The following is a 26,300-nucleotide window of genomic DNA, read 5'->3' as shown; positions in this document are numbered from 1 at the left end:
CAAAGTACCGATCATTACGAAAAAAACGCAATCGGACTCCATTCGACCCGTTCGTGGGTAAGTAAATCAGCCCCTTAGTTTGTAGATTGTAAGCTCTTTTGGGCAGGGCCCTCTTCACCTCTTGTATCGGTTATTGATTGCTTTATATGTTACTCTGTATGTTCAATGTATGAAACCCACTTATTGTACAGCGCTGTGGAATATGTTGGCGCTTTATAAATAAATGTTAATGATAATAATAATAGTTTAACATTTTTTATTACTTGTAGTGTAGTAGACAGCACTAGGCATTTTAGGGCTTTATGGTAGTCATTAACACATATATCACTCATTTCAGCACAAACAGTTTAAGGATTAGATACAAACTTGTTAGAGAGGAGGATTTTATGAATGTGGTTCTGACACAGTATTTTCTATTGAAATACAATTTTGCACTTTGATAATTGAGCATTCTTACCGTATATATATATATATACACCGTAAATGGGGTGCTGATATTCGTACTTCAACACCATTTGAAGGTCCATAGAGAACCCTACTAGCCCCAAAAAGTTTGGTTTGTCCCACCCTAGGCTTATACTCGAGTCAATACGTTTTTCCAGTTTTGTTAGGTAAAATTAGGTACCTCGGCTTATATTCGGATCGGCTTATACTCAAGTATATAAGGTATTTAATTCCTGGCAATGCCCCTGATATATCGGTAACATCACTAGAGCAAAACCTGAGGCGCACTGGCCTCACCAAACAGGTGAGCTGGTTTTACACTATACTTTTGCAGGATGATTTTGACCCACACAAGTATTTCGCCCACAAGTGGCAGCAGGACTTCCCTCAACTAGATGAGGGTTCCTGGAAAGAAATCTTAAGTCAAATACCAGATACCAATATCTCCTCCAGGAATAGGTATATACACACTAAGTTTCTTAACCGAGTTTACCTGACACCTCACAGGCTGGCCCAAATCTACCCGGGCTACCTGGATATATGCCCCAAATGTAACACTGAGCAAGGCAATTGCATGCATGTTTTCTGGGACTGCACTGAGATCCAAAGATTTTGGTTCGAGGTATTGAATTAAAGCACCACAGTCTTGGGACTCCCACATATCCGCTCTCCAACTCTATGCCTTCTCGACACTTAACAAATATGATGAACTATGTCTCTTTCAAATTCTACATTTTGCCAAAAAAGCAATCCTTATGACCTGGAAGGCAACAGTTCCCCCAACACTGGGCTTTTGGAAAAAACTGATTAACGACATGCTTCCCTGACAAAAACTAACATACCTGGTAGGGGATGCCCAGATAAATTTAACAAGATATGGGACAACTGGATTAAGGACATACATCAACCCTGAATGCCGCCACAAGCCACACACTGGTCACAACAGAGATACAGAAGCACGGACCCATACTATTCCTCCTCTTCTTCTCCTTACCTTTCCCTACATTGTTTGATTTCTGTAAACTGAAAAATGCAATAAAGAAAATCTTTAAAAAAAAAAAAAATTTGGGGAGACTGGGTGAGTCGGAAGGGTTATAGAGTACTCAGGGGAAGATAGAGAGGGAATGGGGAGAGGGAATTTAGGTTTGCTGACTGGTGATTAAAAAGAACATTGCTAGTATATTTGTGATATCAGCCTATTGTTATTTTATCAGCTAGGCCAGTAAAATACTTTGGTGTTGATAACATCAAATGTCTGCACCTTTCCGCATGTTTCCTTATTTTTTGTTTTTAGGTGTCTCAGTACTTATAGGCTGGAATACTCCAGATATCCCAGGGACTCAGCCCACATATCTATAATGCATCTTTCCCAAGTACTAAGTAGTAACTATGGACCTTAAATTGCCCATGGGAAATAACCCAAAAGACATTCATTCATTCAGTCATTTTGTTGGTATTGCTCCCCAGGATCTCACCTTAAGGTGGCGTTATGCTGGCCTAGTTCATATATAACATAGTCCTGAAGCAGGACAAGAAATCCATAGCATGCAGCAGTTTACCTAGTTTCAAATAATTATTTGGCTGAGTATCCTGTGAGGAAGGCAGATGTGCAGACACAGCGCTTTGGCTGAGCCCCTCACAACCCCGGGTCTATATAGAACACTGCCCATGTGAGGTGCATTTTAGGCATTTTCAGTGGTGAGTCTACGTTAATTTGGGTACAAATTACAGGGAGCAGATTAGGCCACATCATTATGAATAAATCTCCATTTTCACCTGCCGTTTCCTACTCACTTTATCCTCTTCTCTTTGTTCCCTTTCTCTCTCCACATTAGCGTGTTCTCTACCCCAACCCTGTGTTATCAAACACTTCAATAGAAAATGACTGAGTTGCACCAAAGATACACTGTGAGTAACGATAATGAGGGCCAGGATCTTATACTAAACTGTTTTAATCTTAGTATTTAGGTTGATGCTCATGCAGACTGGAAAGCTAAGTGACCCTCAGTGTCATGTTGAATATGGCTGCTTCTGTTATCCACTTCACGTGTTCGAATCCCTCTCTCCCTGACAATACGTGGCGGGCCAAGCTAGCTTGTATGCAAGGACACGCCCTGTTCGTCCTCTTATTGGTGGCTGCTTGCTCAATCCGTGCTTACGTTGCCAGCAGTAGGTTTGTATGCTCCGTGCATTTTGTCGTGGGGCCAATATGGAGAAGCCGGTCCAGGATGGCTGGTTCCGGGAGACCTGCAGTTTGTGGCCCGGTCAGGCCATGTCACTCGAAGTGGAAGAGGTGCTTTATCATAAACAGTCCTCGTTTCAGGAGATCCTAGTCTTTAGAAGGTGAATTCAAATCATATTGTGTGTATGCATTTTGAATCTCCAGTCAGTGCCAGAATCAAGCTGGTTGGGTTTCTTTGTATGACACGTGTAAGCAACCTTATATGCTATTATTGGTATGTAGCAGTCAGAGCTGCTGTGCCCTATGGCTGGGTACTTACTATTCAGTATAAACAAAACTGAGACATTTCTGAATTATGCCATTAGCAGATCTGAGTTCGTTTCATTGATTTAAATGAATTCCTTTGAATACCTCCAGCTAACCCTCTGCCTTTGTAGATGTGTCCTGGGTAATCTGTTTTTGGATAGAAATATATTTTTCAGTGGGTATCATGTAGGAATTCCTGGGAAATGTTGCTAAAATGAGTTAGATGTTTGAGTACTGTGTAGGCATACATTTGTCAGGTATTTTTGTGCTTGTGTAGAAATATGACCCCTGTTATTATAATTGCATCCTATAACTTAAATTCTAAGGTCTTGCCCAAAGCAATAAGAAATAATGTTACCTCTTTTCTTGGTTAATATTACCCAGTTTGTGTTAGTTATGTTAGTTAGGGTCACAGTTGGTCAGTTAGGGAGACTATGGTGAGCTTTTGGGTAAATATGTATATGCTGTCCAAAATATTCTTGAATCTATAAATGAATGAATGAATGACTTATAACCCAGTGTTTTGCTAATATCTAATGTTGGACATTTAAGGTGGGCCCTGACCAAAGGTTGGACATTCCGGGGGGGAGGCGCTTTACCCCACCTCCTGCAATTAGCCCAACTGGATCTCTAAAGCTTAAGAGCACTTTTGGTCTTGCATAGCAAGTCTTTAAGCCTAAGCACATCATGTGAGGGATGTGCGCTCTACTATTATAATCTGTGCAATACATCAATTATGCCTTGCAAACTACACAGTATCTGTTTGTTACTGTATCAAATTTTAAATGTAATCCAGATGATAATGAACATTACACAAAAGAAAACCATTTCAAAACAAGAATATTTAATTGAAGAGCTTGCACAGAAAATAACACATGCATATTTAAATATATCTAGCTTCCTTTTCAGATGTTGCTATTACTAACCTAGTGGCAATTTATTTGTGGCCATTAAACATATCATTATCGTAACTATACCACAATGTTCCTTTACAGCAAGACATATGGAAATGTTCTCGTTCTGGATGGGCTCATCCAATGCACAGAGCGAGATGAATTTTCCTACCAGGAAATGATCGCAAATCTTCCCCTCTACAGCCACCCAAACCCACGGAAGGTGAGTCAATTTAGAACAATATTTTTTGGTTTCATTAAAATGCAGATACATAGCTTTCAATATAGGGTAAGAGTTTAAGCTTATATCAAAAAACACTTTCTTGAGGGCAATTATAAATGATAACGAGAGTGAGTTTTTATGAAAATGCATATATATAATATTTTTATTCACCTGTATATTCATTTTCTGTGTTTAGGTGCTAATTATTGGGGGTGGTGATGGTGGTGTTTTGAGAGAGGTTGTTAAACACCCATCTGTGGAGTCTGTGGTGCAGTGTGAAATAGATGAGGTAAGCAAAAATATAAGTGAAACCAGATAACCACCAGTTCCACTGTGAAGTGTAGTCTTGCACCTGTTGAAGATCAGTGCACAGCCTCCCGGTCTCTCTAAGTTGTGTGTGTGCACACGCGTTTTGAGGCCAGAGCGCACAATTAATTTTGGTGTGCACAAAATAATAATCTACCAATTGCATACATTTCTTAAAAGGCTTATACTTTTCTTTATTTTCTATATTTTCTTATTTTCTATATTTTCTCATTATATAAGGTAATACCAATGCTCACCAAATAGAGAAATTGAAGCTATTACATGTTTGATCAGGGCCGGATTTGAGAACAGGGCGCCCCGAGTCTACCCCCCTTTGTTTGATTCTTGTGAGGCAAATAATTAGATTACCAGTGCACGGATTGAACTTCTGATCACAAAACAGTGATAATGAGGGGGAGTGTTAGTAGGTCATTGCATTTGTACAGACCGTTCAGCATTCACGTGTTGTGAAAAAACAATGACATTTATTAAAGGAGCAGTAACACCATGAAATTAAAGTGTTTTAAATGTAAACCTAAATAGTAAAGCCTTACTATTAACCTTTGAACAGGAGTGGCAGGTATTTAAAGATTTAAAAGGGGCTGTTTGATGTTTACATGTTCTTTAAAGTATTTAAAATATAATAAACTGCCCACAATGGTAGTTTTGTGTTTTAACTTTAGAAAAACTAATGTAGTTAATATAAATAAGCTGTTGTATAGCCATGGGCGCAACCATTCAAAACTAAAAAAGGAGAAAGGAACAGGTTACGTGGCAGATGACAGGTACACTCTGAAGATTGGAATGGGATTCTACTAAATTTATCTGTTCTGTAACATGTGCCTTTCTCCTTTATTCCAACTTGAATGGCTGTCTCTATGGAAGTTTATTTATGTTTTAAAGTAGAGTTTCTGAAGCAAACACACAAATTAACCAAACCAACAGATGTTGTCTATAAATTACCAATTAAAGAATACCTTAAGACCTAATTGATAATATATATAATATAATGTAGATATTGCTCTTTTACATCTTCCACCTTGAGCCACCATTTTATGATGGTCTGCGCTCTCCCAGAGATCCCTGACCAGAAATAATGCAGCTCTGACCATAAAAGAAAAAAGTGTGAGAATAAGAGACAGAGCTTTGCGCATTAATTGGCTGATGTGACCTAACGTGAATGTGTGCCCTTTGTGTGTGTGAGGGGCGGCCCTTAGTACTTAGTACAGATTTGACTCAAAATCTGGTCAAAAATTTTGGTTGCTGCCGATATTGGCCCCTTGGACCCTCTGCCCATGTAGGGGCAGAAACGAGGGGCCTGCCCGACCGATATCTGGCCTAAAATTGGGCAGATATCGATCGGCCAGGTTAGAAAATTCAGTCGGATCGGGGACCACATCGGCTCATTGATGCGGTCCCCTAATCGACTGCCCCATTGACGCCAATATAAATTATTTTTTTTACCTACACACTCCCCGATATCGCCCACCCGTAGGTGGGGATATCAGGTGAACAAGCGAGAGGATTTCAACTCCCAAATGATTGTGCTTTTATAGGACATTACAGGAATCACCTGGCAGAAGTTAAAAATGATGTATTGAAATGATGTTTTGGGAATTGAAGTTCCTCTGCTTTCCATTGGGGGTGGTGCACAGATTCTTTGCAAAGCACAGGGGCTTTATGTTCAAGAATCCATCACTTTACAGTGGAACAAGGTGAGAGATGGGGTTGCATTACACTGTGAGCCTAAGGGGGTGGGGAATTGGTCCCAGCAGACTATCATGGTTACCTTTAATGTGTGGAAGCAGGTATCATCTGGCGAAAAACAAGTACATTTTATATTTATCTAAGTTCAGACAGTGTTTATGCATCTAATTTAAAAGCCCAAATGAATGAGCTCCTGTCAAAAGGATGGTGGGAAGTGGGTTTATTTTCCTATTTTCCTATACTACAACTCAATGACAAACAACTCAAAATGACAAATATACTGGGGTTTTTTTTGTGTATATGTAGTGGCTAAGAAATTATTGTGTTATTCATTATGTGGCCCACTGGTGTAACTATAGAGCAGGCAGACCCCATAGTCGCAGGGGGGCATGGAGGACAGGAAACACGGAGTCTGCTTCTCCTGTAGTTGTAAAGAGAAGAAAAAAAACCCTGCTCCCCAGTTGCTCTCTTACCAGCAGATGGGACACAGGACACAGGCAGGGGGCTGGGAAGGAGTCCTTGTACACCAAGTCCCTCCAAAGTTTTGTTTTGTTTTTTTGGTTTTTTTTTTTTAGCAGGAGGGCCTGGCAATTACTTTTTGTGCCCCTGATGGGGACATGGCTCATAAAATTGACCTGGTGCTAACATTTAGCGCCACGTGTGTCTAGTAAATAATCTGCGAAATATCTACAGGGCCAATTTTTCTTTTTAGGAAGTGATCAATGTCTCCAAGAAGTACCTTCCTGGAATGGCTATTGGGTATTCTAGTCCAAAGTTAACCCTTCATGTTGGAGATGGCTTTCAGTTCATGAAACAGAACCAAGATGCGTTTGATGTAATCATCACCGACTCTTCAGATCCCGTAGGTAAGAAGCAATGACATAGATTGCCACAAAACAAAAAGCTTTATTTGTAAAAATTAGTGTCTACCTCCTTCCATCACTTCTGTCTTGTCTACTTTTACACGTCAAATAGTTAAGGGGTTATCAAAATGAGTTTAGAGCCTAATGCATAAAAACTCATCCACGTTCTGTTCATTCCTATGGGTTTTTTTAAGAAGCGTATTTATCAGATGGTGAGTTCTAAATTTCATCTATTGATAAATATACTTCTCAAAATTCCATAGGAATGAATAGAATGTGGGTGAGTTTTCATGTATTAAGCTCTAAACTCACATTTTGATAAATCTGCCCATTAATCTCCTTTTAGCAGTCTTTGCTTTTCAGTTTTTTTATGTTTCAAAAAAGGAATATAAAATGATAAAATGGAAACATTTTAAAGTGAGCTAAAAATTTATGTTTTCTGCTTTTATATTATCTGACATACACAGAGCTATTCACTTTATTCCAGTCATTTATTTTTAACTTTGCAGCGGAATACAGTTAATGTGTTGAGGAAATATGTTTGGAATACTGATCACAAAAAAATGATGATAAAACATTGCCAAATAGTGCTATTATAGTTCATGATTTAAATAATTAGTTGTTTTTCCTGACAGGTCCTGCTGAAAGTCTCTTTAAAGAATCTTATTATCAGCTAATGAAGACTGCACTCAGAGAAGGTGGAATCCTCTGCTGTCAAGGTAAGAAAACTGTATTATACTCTAAAGGGATATTGTTAATGCTCCCTTTCTTAGTCTTATGTTTGCCTTATTCTTTTAGGTGAGTGTCAATGGCTTCACCTTGACCTCATTAAGGAGATGCATCAGTTCTGTAAGACTCTCTTTCCTGTGGTGGAATATGCATACTGCACCATCCCAACCTATCCCAGTGGACAGATTGGATTTATGCTCTGCAGTAAGGACCCTGTAAGTACTATGCTAGTCCAGGCATTATGAAATTATTTAACATCTGTCCGCAATCAAATAGGGTATGATCTTTCCAACCAACTAATGTCTTATAGTCTGTATTTCTTAATAACACAGTAGAAAACCAGAATCACCCTTTGAGTTTATTAATGGAATAATATTATATAATATTGTGTATTCATATAATTTAGTTTTTCTCTGGCTGGTTTGTGGGACACCAGAACCATGGTTATAGCATCCACCACTAGAAGGCTCCTCCCTCTGATGCTATACCCTCAGCATTGTGCCTTAGATGCTCAGTTTTTCAGTGTCCTCAGGGTACAAGACCTCACCACCTTTACGCAGAGATTTCTGTGGCCAGTTTTGTACTGGCACCAGGGGCTGTCCCAGAGCTAACCTGCCAGTTGATCCCTGATGCTTGAACCCCCCCTAGTGAATTTTCCCTCCTTGCACTGCCATGCGCATCCAGGGCCAGGAGAGCACATACTCAAGATGGAAGAACTTGCATTCACAAGGCGGGTAAGGTGCATCAGCTACACTGTTTGCGCCCATCGCATGATTCACGCACCATCTGGAAATCAACCACAGGCACACAATCAGTTGCAGTTCCTTTTTTCCTGCACTATGCGCCTAATCACTGCTCTCTATCCTGATCTTTCTTAAGGGGGACAGCACTAACAATAAGCTGCAGCATTAAGGGAGGTAACTGGCAGATCTGATTATATTAATATGGCTGAGGGAAATTCAAAAGGGCCTTCCTCCAGGACTGCGCAACACCAGTCCAAAGTTAAATACTTAGCTTGTGCCAAATGCTACAAGCACCTGCCCTCAGGCAGCAAGGACCCCTTGTGCTCCTCCTTCACTAACTAGTCCTCTAAGTCACCTTCCCTAGCTCAGGTTTGGTTCTGGGGAATTGGACAGCCCAGGTCTGTGGTCTAAAGCCTGTCTCCCAATGAATATACTGGAAATCCGGGCAGTCCACATGGCTTTTCCCCACTGGCAATGTCAACTCACAGAGCAGGCTAAAAAGTCCAATTGGACAACGCCACCACAGTTGCTTACCTGAACCATCATGGAGGCACCAGGAGCCACGTAACTCTGACGGAAGCAAGCCGATCATGACTTGGGACAAAACCCAAAAGTCGTCCTGTCAGTGGTATACATACTGGGGCTAGACAATTGCTCGATCCAGGAGAGTGGTCTCTAAATCAAGAGGTCTTTCAGAACATTGTTTAGAGGTGGGGTTAACCACAGCAAGACCTTGTACTGGAAATTCAAAAAAGGCTGAAGATCTTTGGAGGTGGAAGAAAAGTTCATTGACACAGCATGTGGATTCTAAACAAAAGATAGTCCGAATACAGCAGAACAATGGGAAGGTAGCAAGATAGCAGCTCCCAGTAGATATTAGAATAGCACTCAATTGTAAGGAATCCAAGTCTGGCTTGGGACTCATGATGTGCAGGGGTAAAAGGTAACCCTTGCTGTACAAATCCACTTATAACAGGTCTTCGGGTTAACCCTTGCTTTACAGGTCCATCCATAACAAACTCATGGCGTCCAGACAAAATCACTAGGTGTCCCACTTCATAGCCTATTGCAAGGACCTCTTGGTCCTGGCAGCAGATGCCACAACAACACCGTGGGATTTTCCCCTTTCATATGTGTTCCCTCCACTTCCGTTACTCCACAGAGTCATCAAGAAGATCAGATGGGAACGGTGCACTGTGATCCTCATACCTCTGCACTGGCCTAGAAGAGCCTGGTTTTCAGATCTGGTGAACATGAGGAACATCCCAATCCAGCGTGCTACATTTAACTGCATGGCTGATGAGTCCCTAGTTCTCAGTAGAAAAGGGTTTTCCGCAAGGGTTATCCAGACCATGATTGTGGCTTAAAAACTCAATGTGAAACTGGTGCGTTGCCATGAACAGGACCGCTAATTAGCAGCCGTTCTGGACTTCCTACAATGGGGCCTCAATAAAGGGTTTTCTCTTGCTTCCCTCAAGTGACAAGTTTCGGCACTCCTCTTCCAAATGAAGGTTGCAAAACTTCAGGATGTCTGCACGTTTCTTCAAGGGGTAACCAACATCATGCACCCCTGCCTCCCTGGGATCTTAACCTAGTACTTGAGGTCTTGCAGGAGGCTCCCTTCGAGCCCTTGGCTACTGTTCCACTGCTCCTGCTTTCTTGAAAGACTGTGTTCTTGCTCACGATTGCCTCCGCCTGAAGGGTATCTGAGTGCTATCTCCTGCCAAGATCCCTTCTTGATTTTTCTACACGGACAAGACAGTGCTGCATACCGTACCTTCTTTCCTTCCGAAGGTGGTGTCAGAATTTCACATCAGCCAGGATATCGCCATTCCAACCTCTGGTACGCGCCTTGAAATTCAACATTTCTGTTCATTCTGCCAACAGGCCCCCCTAAAGGGCTCTTGTTCCTTCAAGATTACAATCTCCAACTGGATTAAGGAAACTATCTGCAGGGCATATGCAGCCACGGGTAAGTCTCCCCCTCTTTGTGTTTAGGCGCAGTCAACTAGAGGAGTCAGTACCTCCTTCAAGGGGTACCATGCCTCTGTGTGCAATTGTGCAAGGCTGCTACTTGCTCATCTCTCTACTCTTTTTTACAAAATTCTACAAATTTGAGGTCTTTGTGGCAGATGACGCCCACTTCTGGAGAAAAATGCTTCATGTGACAGTGGTTTAATGCTGGCCTTTCTTCCTACCTCCTAAATTATCGGGGGACAGTGTTGGAGTGTTGGTGTGTCCCCATGGTTCCTTTGTCCCACAGACCAGCCAGAGAAAAAGGTTCTTTGTGTTACTGTTAACTCCCTTTCTCTCTGAAGTCTCTGGGACTCAGGACCTCCTTCTTTGGAAGCTGTTTTCTGATGCCGTTACTGTAAATAGTAATATTAGGTATGAGTTAGAGCAGTGCTGTCCAACTGGCGGTATCAATACTGAGATTAACTGGCCCCCTGCATGGTTATCACCTCAGATTCAGGCTGTAATCCCTCCTGTATTGATTAAACATGTAATCCCCTCGTTTCGTACGATATTCGGTGCGTGTATGGCAAGTCGGCGAGTCGACCGGTATAGCAGGAGGCTGCTGTTATCGGACGACTCGCCGATCGGCCAGGTCAAAAGATTTTGATCGGGCGCCATAGAAGGCGCCTGAGCAAAATCTGCCTTAATAAAGCTACAAGGTTCATGTTTCACCCTACATGTTTCTTAACTTTAATATTAATGGAGTGGTTATGTGAATTTTAATTAACTTATAAAATGTAAGCTGATTTGCTGTGGCGTGTTGTTAGGCCACACCCTTCAACAGCAAACATTTGTAAAGAAAGAGTAAAGAAATGGAGCCGGGCTGGGCTGGGCTGGGTGCTGATTTGTACATATAACAGAAGAACAGCTGATTGTTTTATATTCAAATATACATGGCACTTCAGGCTCTTTTGCATTTGGGTTTGTGCTACTCACCAGCAGGCTTAGATCAGCTGCCAGTCACCCTCCTGCAATTTACACATGCAGATACAAATCTTAATTCAATAGCCAGATACAGGTATAACAAAAGAGTATATAAAGAGACTCCCTCCAGTGACATTGCATATCAATTGAAGTAATATTACAGACTTCTGCACAGGTAACTGTGTGTACAGGCAAACTGAATCCTGCATGTTGGATTTAAAGACACCTCTGTCTCTCTGTTAGAGCTCTAGTTAGAGACTGACTAGCCAGGCTTTCAGGTGTCTTGATTAGCCAGCTGAGTCTAATCGGGCCCACCTGGTCTGTACCACTTACTCTGTTATAGCCATATATTCTATATATAGCTATATATTCATATATTCTTAAGAAACGGCCATAAATATCCTATTGATTAGCTTGCATACTTATAAAGAGTGACTACAGTTTTATTGCACAGACAGTAGCACACGTTATTGTTTCTACAACATTTATTTATAGGTTCTACAAAAGCTAAATTGTAGTTTTATAGGAATAAAATACCCTAAAGTTATTGTTTCACTACAACTCCCAGCATCTTCCAGCTCACTTAGTAACATAGTAAGTTAGGTTGAAAAAAGACGTATGTCCATCACGTTCAAGTATAATGCCTAACTTCTAGTTGATCCAGAGGAAGGCAAAAAAACCCCATCTGAAACCTCTCTAATTTGCCTCAGAGGCAAATTGCTGGACATCTGTGCTAAATAACTTGATTGCTGCTCAGGTGAGTGAGAGGGAAAGTGTCAGACAATGTAAGGCTAATGCCACACGAGGCGTAGGGCTGAAATTTTCGGCAAGCGGATAAACGCTTGCCGAAAATTCAGCCCTGTGCCTCCTACTTGTGCCTGCACCCGAATGAATGGGATACGCTCGGGTGCAGGCACATGTAGCCGATATACGCATGAAAACGCGAGAGAATGCAAAGTCTCGCGTTTTCATGCGTATATCGGCTACATGTGCCTGCACCCGAGCGTATCCCATTCATTCGGGTGCAGGCACAAGTAGGAGGCGTAGGGCTGAATTTTCGGCAAGCGTTTATCTGCTTGCCGAAAATTTAAGCCCTACGCCTCGTGTGGCATTAGCCTAAGGGTAAATTGGGTTGAATTTTTAGACCTTCTTCAAAGTCTCTTCCAGGTTTTATACCAGATAGGAAAGAGGGGCAGGTGGGGTTGAACTTTAGATGTCAGTCAATAATGGTTGGACAATTCCCACTCCTCTCTGCTCAGTACACAAGTTGCCTGTCAGTACTGAGCCAAGTTTAGCAGATTCCAATTCATGATAGGTTCCCTTTTTAATAATGATTTTGTATACCATGTGTAACAGTCAAATTTATGGTTGTCCAGGGTTTTCTAGGGCTTTACCCATATTGTTTGTGTTCATACCTGCAATATTTGCGTGTAAGTTTAATCACTGTGACAAATATACAGACCTGTGGATATTTAATACACATTTATTAAAACAGAAAATACTAGGGACAAATATTTGTATACATATACTACTTATTTTATATTGGTATTTTTGCAGATTCATTTTGTTGCCTTGGACAAGGAATGCTACATTTTTTCTGATTTCTGCATGTTCTGTACTATCTGTTTTGCTTAGTGAAAATAGTCACAGAACTCCTTGGTAGCTTAAAAATATCCTTTTTATTTTACAATAGGGACTGTGTATTTTTTTTTTTTTTACAAGGAATTAATTAATTATTCCTCAAGAGTCAAATTTCCCTGTACTTAATGTCTTTTCACTTTGTCTTACATTGTTTTTAGAGTACAAATTTTAAGGAACCTGTGCAGCAGCTTTCACAAGAGCAGGTGGACAAAATGAACCTCCGATATTATAACTCCAGGATTCACCAGGCAGCATTTGTTCTTCCAGAGTTTACAAGAAAAGTAAGATTTTCCCTTTTAAGGGTTGTTTTGCTATTCACCAGTCTTCAAGGGGTCGGCTGCAGTGATTAAAATTCTTGAATTAGTTCACTATTATAATTTTTCTAAATAGCCAGCATGTGGGCAAAATCTAGGGAACCTATCCTGGGATCACATTTTATTGATATGCCTAAATCTGAGCAGGCCTATCTCATAAATTCTCCTGTTTTTTCATAGCATATTTAGAACGAGCGAGCAAAGCATTTTTCTAATGTATGAGCTCTCCTGTACTAGTAACATGTACTAGTATCATAGAAATGTAAGCTCTCATTCATTTGAAATAAAATATTTCATCTATAGCCGGCCACACCAGCACACCTTTTTGCATGGGTCGAGTCCCGATTTTATTCAGTTTTCTGAAAAAACTATCATTGGCCTTATACTAATTGATTTATATCAACTTATTATGAGACAGGCTTTGTGGTTTGGCTCAAATAAAATTAATGTAAGAATGGTTAGGATTAAATGCAGTTATTAAATGTTTGAGGGTGTATCTTAGCGTAAGTATAGCTTGCTTCTACACTACACTTCAGTTTGGACTGGTTCAAAACTAGATAAGACTTGACAGCTTTCTGTATTTCAGCAGAGCATACAAAGGTTATTTAGAGTAAAGTATAAAATAAGCAGCGCTGTAACATTCTAAAAACTGAAGGCTAAGATAGGTGTCCGTACCAGTGACTGTTCATTGAGTTGGTTTATCTTAAACAGCAGGATAAGCCTTACAAACATACTGTTAGAGATGCCCTTTTTCTAAACTGCTAATGTACCATTTTCAGTCCACCTTTAATTTTGCTAAATATTTTGAACCTCCATTACTCATAATTACTCTGTATCTTCCCATCAATCAAATAATAATTTATAATTCTTTATTTTTCAAATCCACTCAGGGATTCATAGTAAATAAGGTTTAATCAGTACATGTTTATCAGCCTTTTGTCCAAGTAAATCCTACTTTGTTGTGATGTAGGTGAAAAATGCCAATCTGAAGTTTCTCTGTCTGCCTCTGATTGGAATAAAAATCTTACTTGACTCCAAAATGGCAACTGGAACAATCCTGGATCCCTTACCACCCACGTTTCTTAACAAGTGTAAAATGGTTTAAAGGACATGTAAAGCCTACAATGTATATCAGTTGGGCACGCCTCCCCCACCCAAATGGCATTATTTGTACTGCATATATCCCCTCCACTTGCCAGCACCATCACATTTTTCTACAGCAAATAGCAGCTTTTACCTGGTGGCCATTTTTCCTCTGATACATAATCAGTTACATTTAAATCTGCAAACAGCATACACACACACAGACCCTTATTCAGTATACATTTCATCAAGAATACAGGCTCACACATGCAGAACTGTCTGATAAAGGTTCTGCTTTGTTTGAGCTGAGCTCAGGAGAGTTGGTTGGGAGAAAAAAATTGAAGCAGACAGCTAGAGCTGAGTTTCTATGGGAACCAGCAATTCCATCTCTTCACTGGCTGCTAGACTGGAGGGTGTGTTTAGTAATCTGAGCTTAGAACAACTGAGCATGCCCACAAGCCAACAGCCAAAGCAAATTCCTGAGGGAGGGAGCCGAGTGGGTTACAGGAGGAGAAGCAAATCTAAGTGATTAAGGGGATGTTGCAGGCTTACTATTAACCTCTGGACAACCAGTGTGGCAGGTATTGAAAGATTTCAAAGAGGCTGTTCACTGATTAAATTTTTGTGTGTGGGGTTTACATGTCCTTTAATTGACATGTGTAAGGCAGTACTGGGATATGAACCAGAGAACCAAGTTTGGCACAAACCTTATTGAGCTACAGCAGCAGAGAGGTTAACCAGAGAGACACATACAAATTATAATAAGGGAAGGATAAAGGTGAAAGGAAAATGTGCAGAGAGGGAAAGTAAAGAGACATGAAAGTGGTTTTATAGTGTGTTATAGAGGAGCAGCACCTCTGAGTACATTGGGGTAAACCGAGATAGAACTCTTTTTCAGTGGTTCTGCTCTACTGCTCCTAAGATCTGCAAAGTTTACTCTTGCTTCACCTGCACAAGGCCAGAATTACTCTTGTCTGTCAGTATGTCTAGTTGTTTTTGGGAAGCCATAAAATCTATTTTGCCCATGCCTTTTGTGAGTATGAAAATAACCATTAGGATTTAAAGTGTCACAATGTACATAGGTTTCAGTGAACCTAATAGATTTTGCCTTTGTCTTCATTAGCTGTCTCCAAGGTTTCTTTCAGTGGCCGAGTTATTTTGGAGTAATTACATTTTTTTAAATTATCATTTTTGTTAGTATGATGTCCATCTGCTAACACTTGTATCCATCTTATTCTGCAACCTATCGACTAGTCTATTTGTGTAAATAACTGCCACCTTTGTTCTTTCTCTTCCTCAGGCCCTCAGTGATGTATGAGACCCAGCAGAGCTGTTGTCTTTGGGAAACCCATGCTTTTTACATAATGAAACAATATCTACTGTGCTTGGGAGGCAAAACTTGGACTTCATTTCTATTAACTTTATTCCAGTACTGGAAAATGTTATGAAACTTCTTCTTGCCTTCCTGTTTTAAACTATGGGTACAATGTATTACATAATCTGTGCATGCCACTTCCACTTAAATAATCACTAAAGCTTATAATGGCAAGGGGGCAGTGATCTTCTTGTGGTGCAATGCATTTCCTCTTGTCACTGACTGATGTAAAGCCACCTTGGCTTATTTATCAACAAAGCTATCTTATGTCTATGTAGTTTTTATACTTAATACTATATCAGGGATAACCCAGGATACTGACCCCTAAGCTGCTAAATTCTATCACTCACACTTCTGTGTCCTGTTGCTGGTAATCTTCGATGGAGCTGTGATTGTTATATTTCCTATTCAAGTTCTTATGTATGAATGTACAGAGCTTGGAAGCTCCATCCTTTTCTGACATTTTAGTGTTATATTAGTCCAGAACTGCAATTACTGGATGTAAAATATTGGTAAATTAGTTTAAGCAGAATTAAGAGCTTGTCTGTCTCCTCTCTTTTCTGATACACTTTTTTTTTTTTATTAACATGCAATGCAATCTGTTATAGGAAATCTACTTTGCTATGTATAGGCAATAATACATATTTCTCTTTCATTTCAGGGGAACACAGGCACTAAAGGGTTAACACCACCTTCCAGAAGGAAAGGACAAAAAGTGCAAGAACTTGCCAGGCTGCCTCTCCCAACGGGCTACATCCCCCTGTGGAGGCTGGAACTACCCAGTTCTTTTAGTGTCCTAATGGGAGGAGAACACTACTACCATCAAGGGAGTTTTATTTCACTTTTATTTTACTTGTATTTTTCTTTCCTTTACAAGAACTCTGGGACAGGAATTGCAATTTAGCCTCCAGCCCCGTTCAGCTTCTGTTCCTCTAGGTAATGGGGAGATCAGGGGGCCTCTTGCTACCTCTCTCTAGGATTCCTGGATCTACTGCAGGCCATTGCTAGCAGCCGGCAGCAATTGCCAGTCTTCAGCCCCTCTCGGCAGATCTGCGTTCCGCTGCTATCCTCCGGGAGGAGGGAGTAAGGGAGGGTTGATGCTTTGGTTCTGTGCCCTCTGCTGACCATCCTCAAGTCATCAAGGAAGAATGGGCCTTCCCGGAACGCAAGACTAACACTTCCTTTTCTCTTCTCTACCTCTTTCCCAGGGTGGACATGTATCTGTGGTCCTTCTCTCCCACTGTGGTCCCCCCTCTCATCTCGAGACTGCCCAGGTCCACCACCATCCTGGTCCCTGATGCCATGGGCTTCAAGGACCCCATAGACAAGAGGCCAAAGGTTTCTGTAAATCCATCTTCTTTGCCTCAGGCTCTGCACTTAGACCTACCTTTGTCACGACTTGGATCAGCCATGTCTATGAAGTCTAGACAGACCAACTCAGTCTCTGTCCAAGCCTCTATTCTACAAGTTGCTGAACAAATCAAAGAGGCTTCCCAGTTCCTTTGTCAGGCCTCCCTTGATCTCGCTGAGATGATTGCAAGGGTTCCGCCACCTCTATCAACACTTTCTTTGGCACAAACACTGGTCTGCAGACCTCACCTCCAAAAAAAATCTCTGCTCTCTATGCCCTTTTCTGGAAAGGTTCTTTTTGGCTCTGAGCTGGATAAGATCATCAGCCAGGCAACTGGGACAAGAGCCCCCTCCTACCGCAGAACAAGTCAAAGCCTCAGAACTCGAACCAAAGCTTTTCTCGCTTTTTTTTCCAGGCAGACCAAGCAGTCATCTTTAGACAAAGCCCCTTCTTTCAAGTGAAAGGGTGAGAGACCTTCCTGGTCCTCTGTTAGACAGGGTCAAAAACCTGACTCAGACAAATCTACTACTACCTGATGATGTACTCGCCTCTGTAGGGGGTTGGAGGTGTCCACCCGATTCTGGATTTCAAGAGGCTTGATTGCTGCATGAGGCGCTTCACCTTTCGGATGGAAGCCATCCGTTTAGTTATTGCAGTATTCGAACACAAGGAATTTCTTTGCTCCATCAATATCAAGGACGCTTATCTACATGTCACCATCCATAGGGCCCACCATCACTTCCTTGTGACTTGCCATCCTAGGAAGTAACTTTCCAGTTTGTGGCCTTACCTTTCAGCCTTACAACAGCTCTTCACCAAGGTGCTGGCCCCAGTCATGGCACTCCTTCATTCACAGGGAGTCTCAATTACTCCCTATCTAGTTGACCTACTCCAACAATGCTTTTTCCCCCCACCAGAACGTTTCCAATCTCAACCTGGTGATCCAGACCCTCCAATCCCACAGCTGGATCATCAACTTCAAGAAGTCATGCATGACACCAGCTTAGGATATAACCTTTCTATGCACAGTGTTTAACACCCAGCTCTGCTGCATTCCTCTAGCCTAGGTACCAAAGGCTTACCTCGGGACCTGCATGAAATACCTAGGATCCAAGGTGTCGGCGATAGACATGGCCTTCATCGCCCAATTTCACACTTGTCTACTCCAGTGTTCAGTCTTTGACCAATGGGATCCTGAGAATCAAAATCTGGATTGCCCTCCCTTCCTGGACAAGGAGGTTGTTGACCTGGTGGATGCAACCAGCTTGTCTTTCTCAGGGAAAGCCCTTCCCATCGCACAACTGGGCTTGAAACGTCCTAGAGCTATGAGCCTTTCTATGTCCCGTGAAGGAGATCTCTTCTTAAGGGAAAACCCATCAGGTTCCAAACCAACAATGCCACTGCAGTGGCATATGTCAATCATCATTGGGTCACCCACAGCAAGGGAGCAATGCAGGAAGCCTCTTGCATCCTTGCTGGACAGAGGATAATGTGCCTGCGATATCCGCAATCCACATCCCTAGGGTGAACAATTGGACAGCGTATTTTCACAGCAGAGAAACCCTATATCAGGGGGAGTGGGCTTCAGACTCAGGTTTTTCCTCTGGGGGACCTCAGAGCCAACCCAGCTGCGGTAGGAGTAGATACTTTCACAGCTCCCTGGCTGTTGAAACCCTAGCAGGGTCTCTACCTGGCCTCTCTCAAAACACAAAACAATTACTAAAGACCATCAGGTCACAGGCAAGCCCTGTCCCAGCCCATTCAATCAGATGTCAGACAGCTTCTTTTGCAGCAAGAACCTTGCCTCCCACCCTGATATTCTCTTGGGGGTACTCTTGGATGTCCCTTCAGTGCCTGTGTTTCCCTGAGATGAAAGAGGGATTTTTGTCTCACCTGTAAAATCCTTCTCTCTCTTTCAGGGGATGGATTCTTCGAGCGTGTCTTGTGCCTTGGCAGCCTCGCGTTGGTCCTTCCTGGTGGGAGCCTTCCCTTACCTTCTGCCCCCATGGGGCATTTCTTCTGACCTTCCACCTCAAAAGTCCTTAGTCCCTTGTAGTTCCTCCAGTTCTGTCTCCGTTATATCTTAATATCTGTTGTATGTTCTGGGTAGTTCCAGCCCCCACAGGTGGGTGTAGCCTGTTGGGGGAGGCAGCCTGCCCACCCTAGGAGGGCTGACAAGTTCTCGTACTTCTAACTCCTTTCCTCCTGGAAGCTGGTGTTAATCCTTCAGTGCCTGTGTCCCCCTTTCAATGAAGAGAGAAAAGCATTTTATAGGTAACACAAAAATCCCTCTTTGCACTGCAGATAAATACTTTTATTTCATACATTAACAGGAGAAAATATTGTTGGTGAAAGGAAGTATGAATACTGCTTTGAAAAACAATGGTTTCAGGTTACTATTTGACAAGTACAGGTATGGGACCCGTTATCCATAATGCTCGGGACCTGGGGTTTTCCGGATAAGGGGTCTTTACGTAATTCAGATATCCTACCTTAAGTCTGCTAAAAAAAATATATATATAAACATTAATTAAGCCCGGTAGGATTGTTTTGGCTCCAGTAAGGATTAATTATATCTTGGTTGGAATCAAGTACAAGGTACTGTTTTATTATTACAGAGAAAAAGGAAACCATTATTAAAAATGTGAATTATTTGATTAAAATGGAGTCTATGGGAGATGGCCTTTCCATAATTTGGAACTCTCTGTATAATGGGTTTCCAGATAAGGGGTCCGATACCTGTTTTATGAATGGCTTTGCAAATGCATCTTAGGGAAGGCATACATCTCTTATTAACTATGAAACGGTCATGTATTAATTAAAAAAAAAAATGCTCAGATCTAAGGTCATCGGGTTTAATTTAAAGAGATACTGACACCAGAATTTTTTTTTTTTTTTTTTTTTACAAATATCATAAAATTGTCTTTGCATGTTATTTATAATTTTTCCTTAAAGTATTTGCCTGATGCTTTTATATCACCTCTCTGATTGTGTTACCCTAGGAGGGGTTGAAAAGGGACAGTCAGGCTTAGGAACTTAAGTAAGAATTTTGTACAAATGCAGCCCTATTAGCGAAAAACAGCCCTATAGGTGACTTTTAATTTACTTTTTGAATAGTAGTTTTTTAGTGTCAGTATCACTTTAAGCAAGCCTTAAACAACCAGGCCATTTCATTGCCTTGTTTTAATCATCAGAATGTTTGGAGCATTTTTACTTTTGTGCAATGTTATTAAACGGTCTAAATACACGTGTGGTTACTTTGTCATTTTGCAAAAACAAGACAGGATTATATTATATTATATAATATTGCTGCTTACTGCTTTGCAGTGGGTACACAGTTGTAGACCTGCTTTCAGTGAACACTTATATAGGAAACAAGGGAAAGCTGGGCTAACCATAAGGCAGGGGTGCAATGAAGCTGGGGCATGACACAAGGGCATCCACTCTGATTAGAAGAAAGGAGGTTCTGTTTAAATATTCGGAAGTTGTGAAATTCTCTCCCTAAAACAGTTGTACTGGCTGATACATTACATTGCTTCAAGAAGGGATTGGATGGCTTTTTAGCAAGTGACGGAATACAGGGTTATGGGAGATAGCGCTTAGTACAGGTTGATCCTGGGACTGGTCCAATTGCCAGAGGCTTCAGGCAGGTTGTATATGGGCATTAAGGGTTTTTTTTTTTTCTTTTCTCAACTATGTAAGTGGTCCTCTGTATATACGATATTAAGATGTTACATAGGGTTGAAAAAAAGACCAGAGTCCATCAAGTTCAACCCTTCCAAGTAAACCCAGCACACAACCTATAATTACCAATCTATACACTCACATACATAAACTATATATACAACTACTAACTGTAGATATTGGTATCGCAATCGCCTTGGATACTATGCTTGTTCAAGAACTCATCCAGGCCCCTCTTAAAGGCATTAACAGAATCTGCCATTACAATATCTCTTGGAAGGGCATTCCACAACCTCACTGCCCTCACTGTGAAAAATCACCTACAGTGCTTCAAATGGAAGCTCCGTTCCTCTAAAGGGGTGGCCTCTGGTGCGTTGATCGTTTTTATGGGAAAAAACTTGTTTTGCAAGTTAAGATACGAAATCTTCTCCCATTTAAACAAGTAATGTTTGTCTAGTATATTGCAATATAGTTCAAGCTGGCCAGCTATGTCAAAGATATCCCTGGTCTGACCTGTCCTACACTCACTTTCATCTGATTCATTAACCGTGCTTCTGCTACTGTATATATTTTTCACAGGGGCTTGCTTTCAAGGTTACAGCTCCTAAATAGTTGTTCTTCTATTGGCTCCACTAGGATCACCTGACTGTAGCTGGGAATGGCTGGAGCCACAACATAGATAGGGGGCCAGTTCACGGTCCCTCAGACTGTTGGGGGGGGGGGAGGGGGCTGACTATAGTTTGGAAAAAAAAAAAAAAAAAACAATTGTGATACCACTCAATGGGGCTGATTCACTAAAGGTCGATAAAAAGAGCGCTATTTATAGCATGCGTTAAATTTTCACTTCTTTTTGCGACTTAACGCTTGATTCACTAAAAAGACATGCATCATAATTAAGAAGCAATGCTGTTTGTGTTAACTTGGGATGAGCATCTTCGTGCGGTAATTGCAATTGCCCAAGCAACGCAAGGCGAGCCAAGCAATGGAGAGCAGTGTGGAAGCCAGCCGTAGCAGTGGAAAAAAGGTGGCAACACACAGGGAACACCAAGGTAGGCTGGGGCCTGAGGAATCTGAGAGGAGGCACAGGCACACTGAACAACACAAGCAGAGGCCAAAAAGGAAAAGCCTACATGAAACAAGCAGGTTCTACGTGAGAAACCACACCACCAAAGCTGCAGAGGAAGGGACACTTGCCAAACCAACACCTGCAAGTATTCCGACTTCTGCCCTGTTACATGGCTCCAGCAGTGACACTTGAGAGAGAGAGGCCTGGCTTCATTAGCAGCCTAGATGTGTCTGGGCACAGATAAAGAATATCAGCCAGTGTAGAGGAAAGTGAGGAACTTCCCCCCCCCCCCATCACCAAAAAGAAGCAAGAAAAAAAACAAACAAGTTAAACAAAAGTGGACCCAGTACAGAACCCTGAGGGACCCCACTGAGAACCTTACTCCAAGTAGAGAATGTGCCATTAACAACCACCCTCTGTACCCAATCCTGTAGCCAGTTTTCTATCCATGTGCAAACGACTTCACTAAGACCAATAGACCTTAGTTTAGAAAACAGTCGTTTGTGGGGAACGGTATCAAATGCTTTGGCAAAATCCAAATAGATTATATCTACTGCATCCCCACTGTCCAGCTTCTTACTTACCTCATCATAAAAAGCAATTAAATTGGTCTGACATGACCTGTCCTTCATAAAGCCATGCTGATTACTACTCATAATGGCATTCTCCAGTACATCATTTTGTATGTGATCCCTTAACAAGCCTTCAAATAATTTGCCCACCACGGATGTCAAACTTACAGGCCTATAAATGCCAGGCTGAGATTTTACTCCCTTTATAAATGTAGGAATGACATTCTCCTTCTTCCAATCCCTAGGTACCATACCTGATGAAAGCGAGTCAGAGAATATCAGAAACAAGGGCCACTGTAAATCTGACCCTAGCTCTCTCAGTACCCGAGGGTGTATCCCATCTGGCCCTGGTGCCTTGTTCACATTTAACTTGTGTAACCCTTTAAGCACCATATCCTGTGCCAACCACTGTGTAGTTGGAGCTGAGGCAACAGTGTAGTTATTGGGTTGGACTTGGCCCACTGGCTCCTCTACTGTATACACAGAAGAAAAAAACTGGTTAAGCACATCTGCCTTTTCTGTATCCACTGTAACCAGCAGGCTCCGAAATATCACATTTCCGGAATTTGAGAATGAGGCTTTCATTAAAAAATGGTGCCTGTGTGCGACCAAATCATCGGGAAATAAGCTGCCAAAACACAGACAGCTGGCAAAAACAGGGCATGGAAGGACATCGCTGACCGTGTTGGGTTGTGTCTGAGGAGTGTCCAACACTGTAAAAAGATATAAAAAGATATAGATATAAAATATATAAAAGATATAAAAAGGGTCCTGAAGAAAAAACTGGTGGAAACTCCAGATACAGGTAAATATCTTACATTCATCTTTCTATTTAACACTTGCTTTTCCTTTTAGCTTACTGTCTTTCCTTTCCCTTTTGGGCTTCTTTCCTGCTTTCTTTACTTGTATGTAAAGTATGTATCGCACACCTATTATTATGTGCGCTATTTATGTCCTAAAAGCTGTGGAGTAGAACAACAAATTAGGACAGTAAATAGGGGGGGAAATTAAAAAAAATATTTCCCAAAATAGTTAATGCCCTGTACTCTCCTTTATGAAGGAGGATAATTGTGGAAGCATTGTTTAATACAGAATATAAGGGAGAGCCGTGGGAGCTAGCAAGGCCACTTAGCAGCAACTTGGAGCATTTAAGTAGGGTTTGTGTCAGAGCATGCCTTAGTATTGTTATACTTGAAAGAAAAGGGAATTGATTGAGGGCAACAATGAGTAACAAAAAGTGAGTGTGTTGTTATGGCTTGCTTATTGTAGGCAACACAATAAAAGCATTCATATATTTTATTTAGGTCTGGAACTGGAGGTGGACCTTCCAAAAAGTTTTTTTTTTACAAGGTATGAGGAGCAGCTTATGCCTTGTATACATGGAGACTGTGAGAGTGGTATGGCTGGCATCTTTGGACAGGAATGTTGGCAAAGGTAGGTGTAATGACATTAATACAAGTGTATTTTCTCTTGCAGAAAAGCTTAATATTAATGTAATACAATGTTTTGTAAAACAGATTCATCCTTACCACCACCTGGCAGAAGCAAAGGCAGACAATCCTCATGTGCTCCTATTCCAGGAATTTTTGATACCTAATTTTGTAGGACATGTGTTTTGTGTCAGGCTTGTGCAATGGCATGACAGTGAATTGTGTCCGTGTATATTGCAGGTGTTTCAATAACAGAAGTGCAGTGTATTGCTAATAAGATAGGTGTGTTATTGGACAATGTGTCTTGCTGGGTTAGGTGCAGTCAGTTCATCTTGTACTTTTGGACAGTCAATCTTTTCAACTTGTTTTTGCCCTTGCACTCTGTATGACAAAACATTTTACCTTTTTTGCTCGTTTTGAATGAATCAATGTCCACAAATAGTTTTTGCAAAATTTGTCATGTTTTAAAAGAAATGATAAACATTATTGTCCATGAAGTTTTCCTGGCATCATGAACATAATTCAAAACATTTAAATTATTTTTTTTTTTTCTTTTTTCAAAAAGGAGGCCAAAGACGCGCTGGACACTCCTCAAGCCAGCTCCACTTGCCGCAGCAACAACAACAGGATCCTGAAATGGAAGAAGCAACATTTAGTGGGGATGATAGTGACAGTCTGGGGAATGTTGCAGTGATGGTGCACTTTTTTCAGAGGATGAGCCCTCCGAAACTCCCCAACACCAAGTAACACACAAGCCCAAACCCACCACATCTCAGGTGCCCCCCCCAAAGAGTGGAACCTGAGAAAGATTGCTTCCACATATCACTAATATGGCACAACAAGTCGTTAATGCAAAAAATGCACACTGTCCATCTGGACTTCTGTGTTGCCACTAAAACCTATAATGATAGTCAGGCATGAGGCAGCTATGTTAACCCTGCATCAGGAGCACTTGAAGGTCCAGCAACAAAAAGTGGCATTGTTGGAAAATCAATTGAACACAAATTTGATAAGTGTTCTACAAACAAGTAGAGTAATGCCAACACGCACTACTACTAGAGTTAGTGCTGATACTTCAGCAAGCACTTCTGCAGCTCCCAGTAGACAGCTGTGTAAAAAAAATAAATGCATGTTTTGTGGCAAATGTTGTATTAAGCAATAATATTAATACACATTAGTCCTATGTGCTTTGCAAATAAACATTTCTCTTTTTGCTATTTGTGTTGGGTGGGGGAATCACCTGCTCAAATCAACATTAGCCTTAGTTGCCACTCACTACTGCTGTGAGAAATAAAAGAAAAGAGCATTTCTTTTGTAAGCGGGCAACTAATTTCACTGTGGATAAAAACATTTTTGTTTGAGACGTTGTTTGGTGTTTCTTGTTTATGGGATTAAAGATTGTAGGTACTTACAGGAAAAGTAATTGGTAACGATTTCTGCCCGGACTTGATTCCCTCTGTCATCCATACCTTGGACAGGATCTTGGGGATGTATGGGGTCATCCAGGTCCTCAGCCACATTGCCTCGTAATCCCTGCCGTTAGCGTGTGCTGTACTGCACAATCTGGCTACCACAATCTGGGCAACTTTAGAGGGGCTGTACATCAAGCTGCCTCTTAATTTTATCCAGGCAGCGGAATCGGCTTTTAACCACCCCGAACGTTCTCTCAATCACAGACCGCACTCTGACATGTGCTTTGTTAAAAGCACATTCAGCCCGTGTACGCGGCCTGTGAATGGGTGTGATGAGCCACAGAGAGCATGGGTAGCATGGGTAATAAGATTCTGCAAACAAATAAGCTACTTCCAGTCTCCCTGTGTCAAAACATGGCCCTTTTGCAACAGATGTGACAGTGTGAGACTGATAGGTGACACTACAAGTAGCTGCTTTGACTCTCCCACTGGCAAAAGAGGGCACTTTTCCAATTGCAAAACAAGCTTATGGCAGGCAGGGCCTGGTTTGACAGTGGGAGACAGAAAGCAAATGTGGACAAGTTGTGCTGGACAAAAATACTTACCTAACAGCCACGCATGAGGCATTTGTCTGGTTTGAAAAGCATCATAAAGCCTGAACTGCCTTAAAGGACATGTAAACCCCACACACAAAAATTTAATCAGTAAACAGCCTCTTTGACATCTTTCAATACCTGCCACACTGGTTGTCCAGAGCTTAATAGTAAGGCTGCAACATCTCCTTAATCACTTAGATTTGCTTCTCCTCCTGTAACCCACTCAGCCCCCGCCCTCGGGAATTTGCTTTTGCTGTTGGCTTGTGGGCATGCTCAGTTGTTCTAAGCTCAGATTACTAAATACGCCCCCCAGTCTAGCAGCCAGTGAAGAGATGGCATTGCTGGTTCCCATAAAAAACTCAGCTCTAGCTGTCTGCTTCAGTTTCTTTCTCCTAAACTCCTCGCAGAGACTGTCAGAGACAGTTGTGCCTGTATTCTTG

General features: G+C 41.5%; 1 protein-coding gene across 2 annotated transcripts; it reads left to right on the top strand.

Annotated features, from left to right (window-relative positions):
- Nucleotides 1-2,584: 2,584 nt before the first annotated feature.
- On the top strand, nt 2,585-20,347 carry srm (spermidine synthase). Of its 2 annotated transcripts, XM_002939409.5 has the most exons (8): nt 2,586-2,787; nt 3,928-4,048; nt 4,245-4,337; nt 6,774-6,927; nt 7,560-7,643; nt 7,723-7,868; nt 13,136-13,258; nt 15,675-20,347. In XM_002939409.5, the coding sequence occupies exons 1-8, from the start codon at nt 2,624-2,626 to the stop codon at nt 15,690-15,692; spliced, it is 903 nt and encodes a 300-aa protein (XP_002939455.1). In that variant the 5' UTR covers nt 2,586-2,623; the 3' UTR covers nt 15,693-20,347. The 2 variants fall into 2 exon arrangements, with proteins under 2 accessions (XP_012822428.1, XP_002939455.1); XM_012966974.3 differs by lacking the exon at nt 4,245-4,337 and having other exon boundaries at nt 2,585-2,787.
- The last annotated feature ends 5,953 nt before the right edge of the window (nt 20,348-26,300 follow it).

Source organism: Xenopus tropicalis, chromosome 7, assembly GCF_000004195.4.
Source record: "Xenopus tropicalis strain Nigerian chromosome 7, UCB_Xtro_10.0, whole genome shotgun sequence".
Taxonomy (NCBI): Eukaryota; Metazoa; Chordata; class Amphibia; order Anura; family Pipidae; genus Xenopus; species Xenopus tropicalis.
This window is presented reverse-complemented; position numbering and strand designations above follow the sequence as displayed.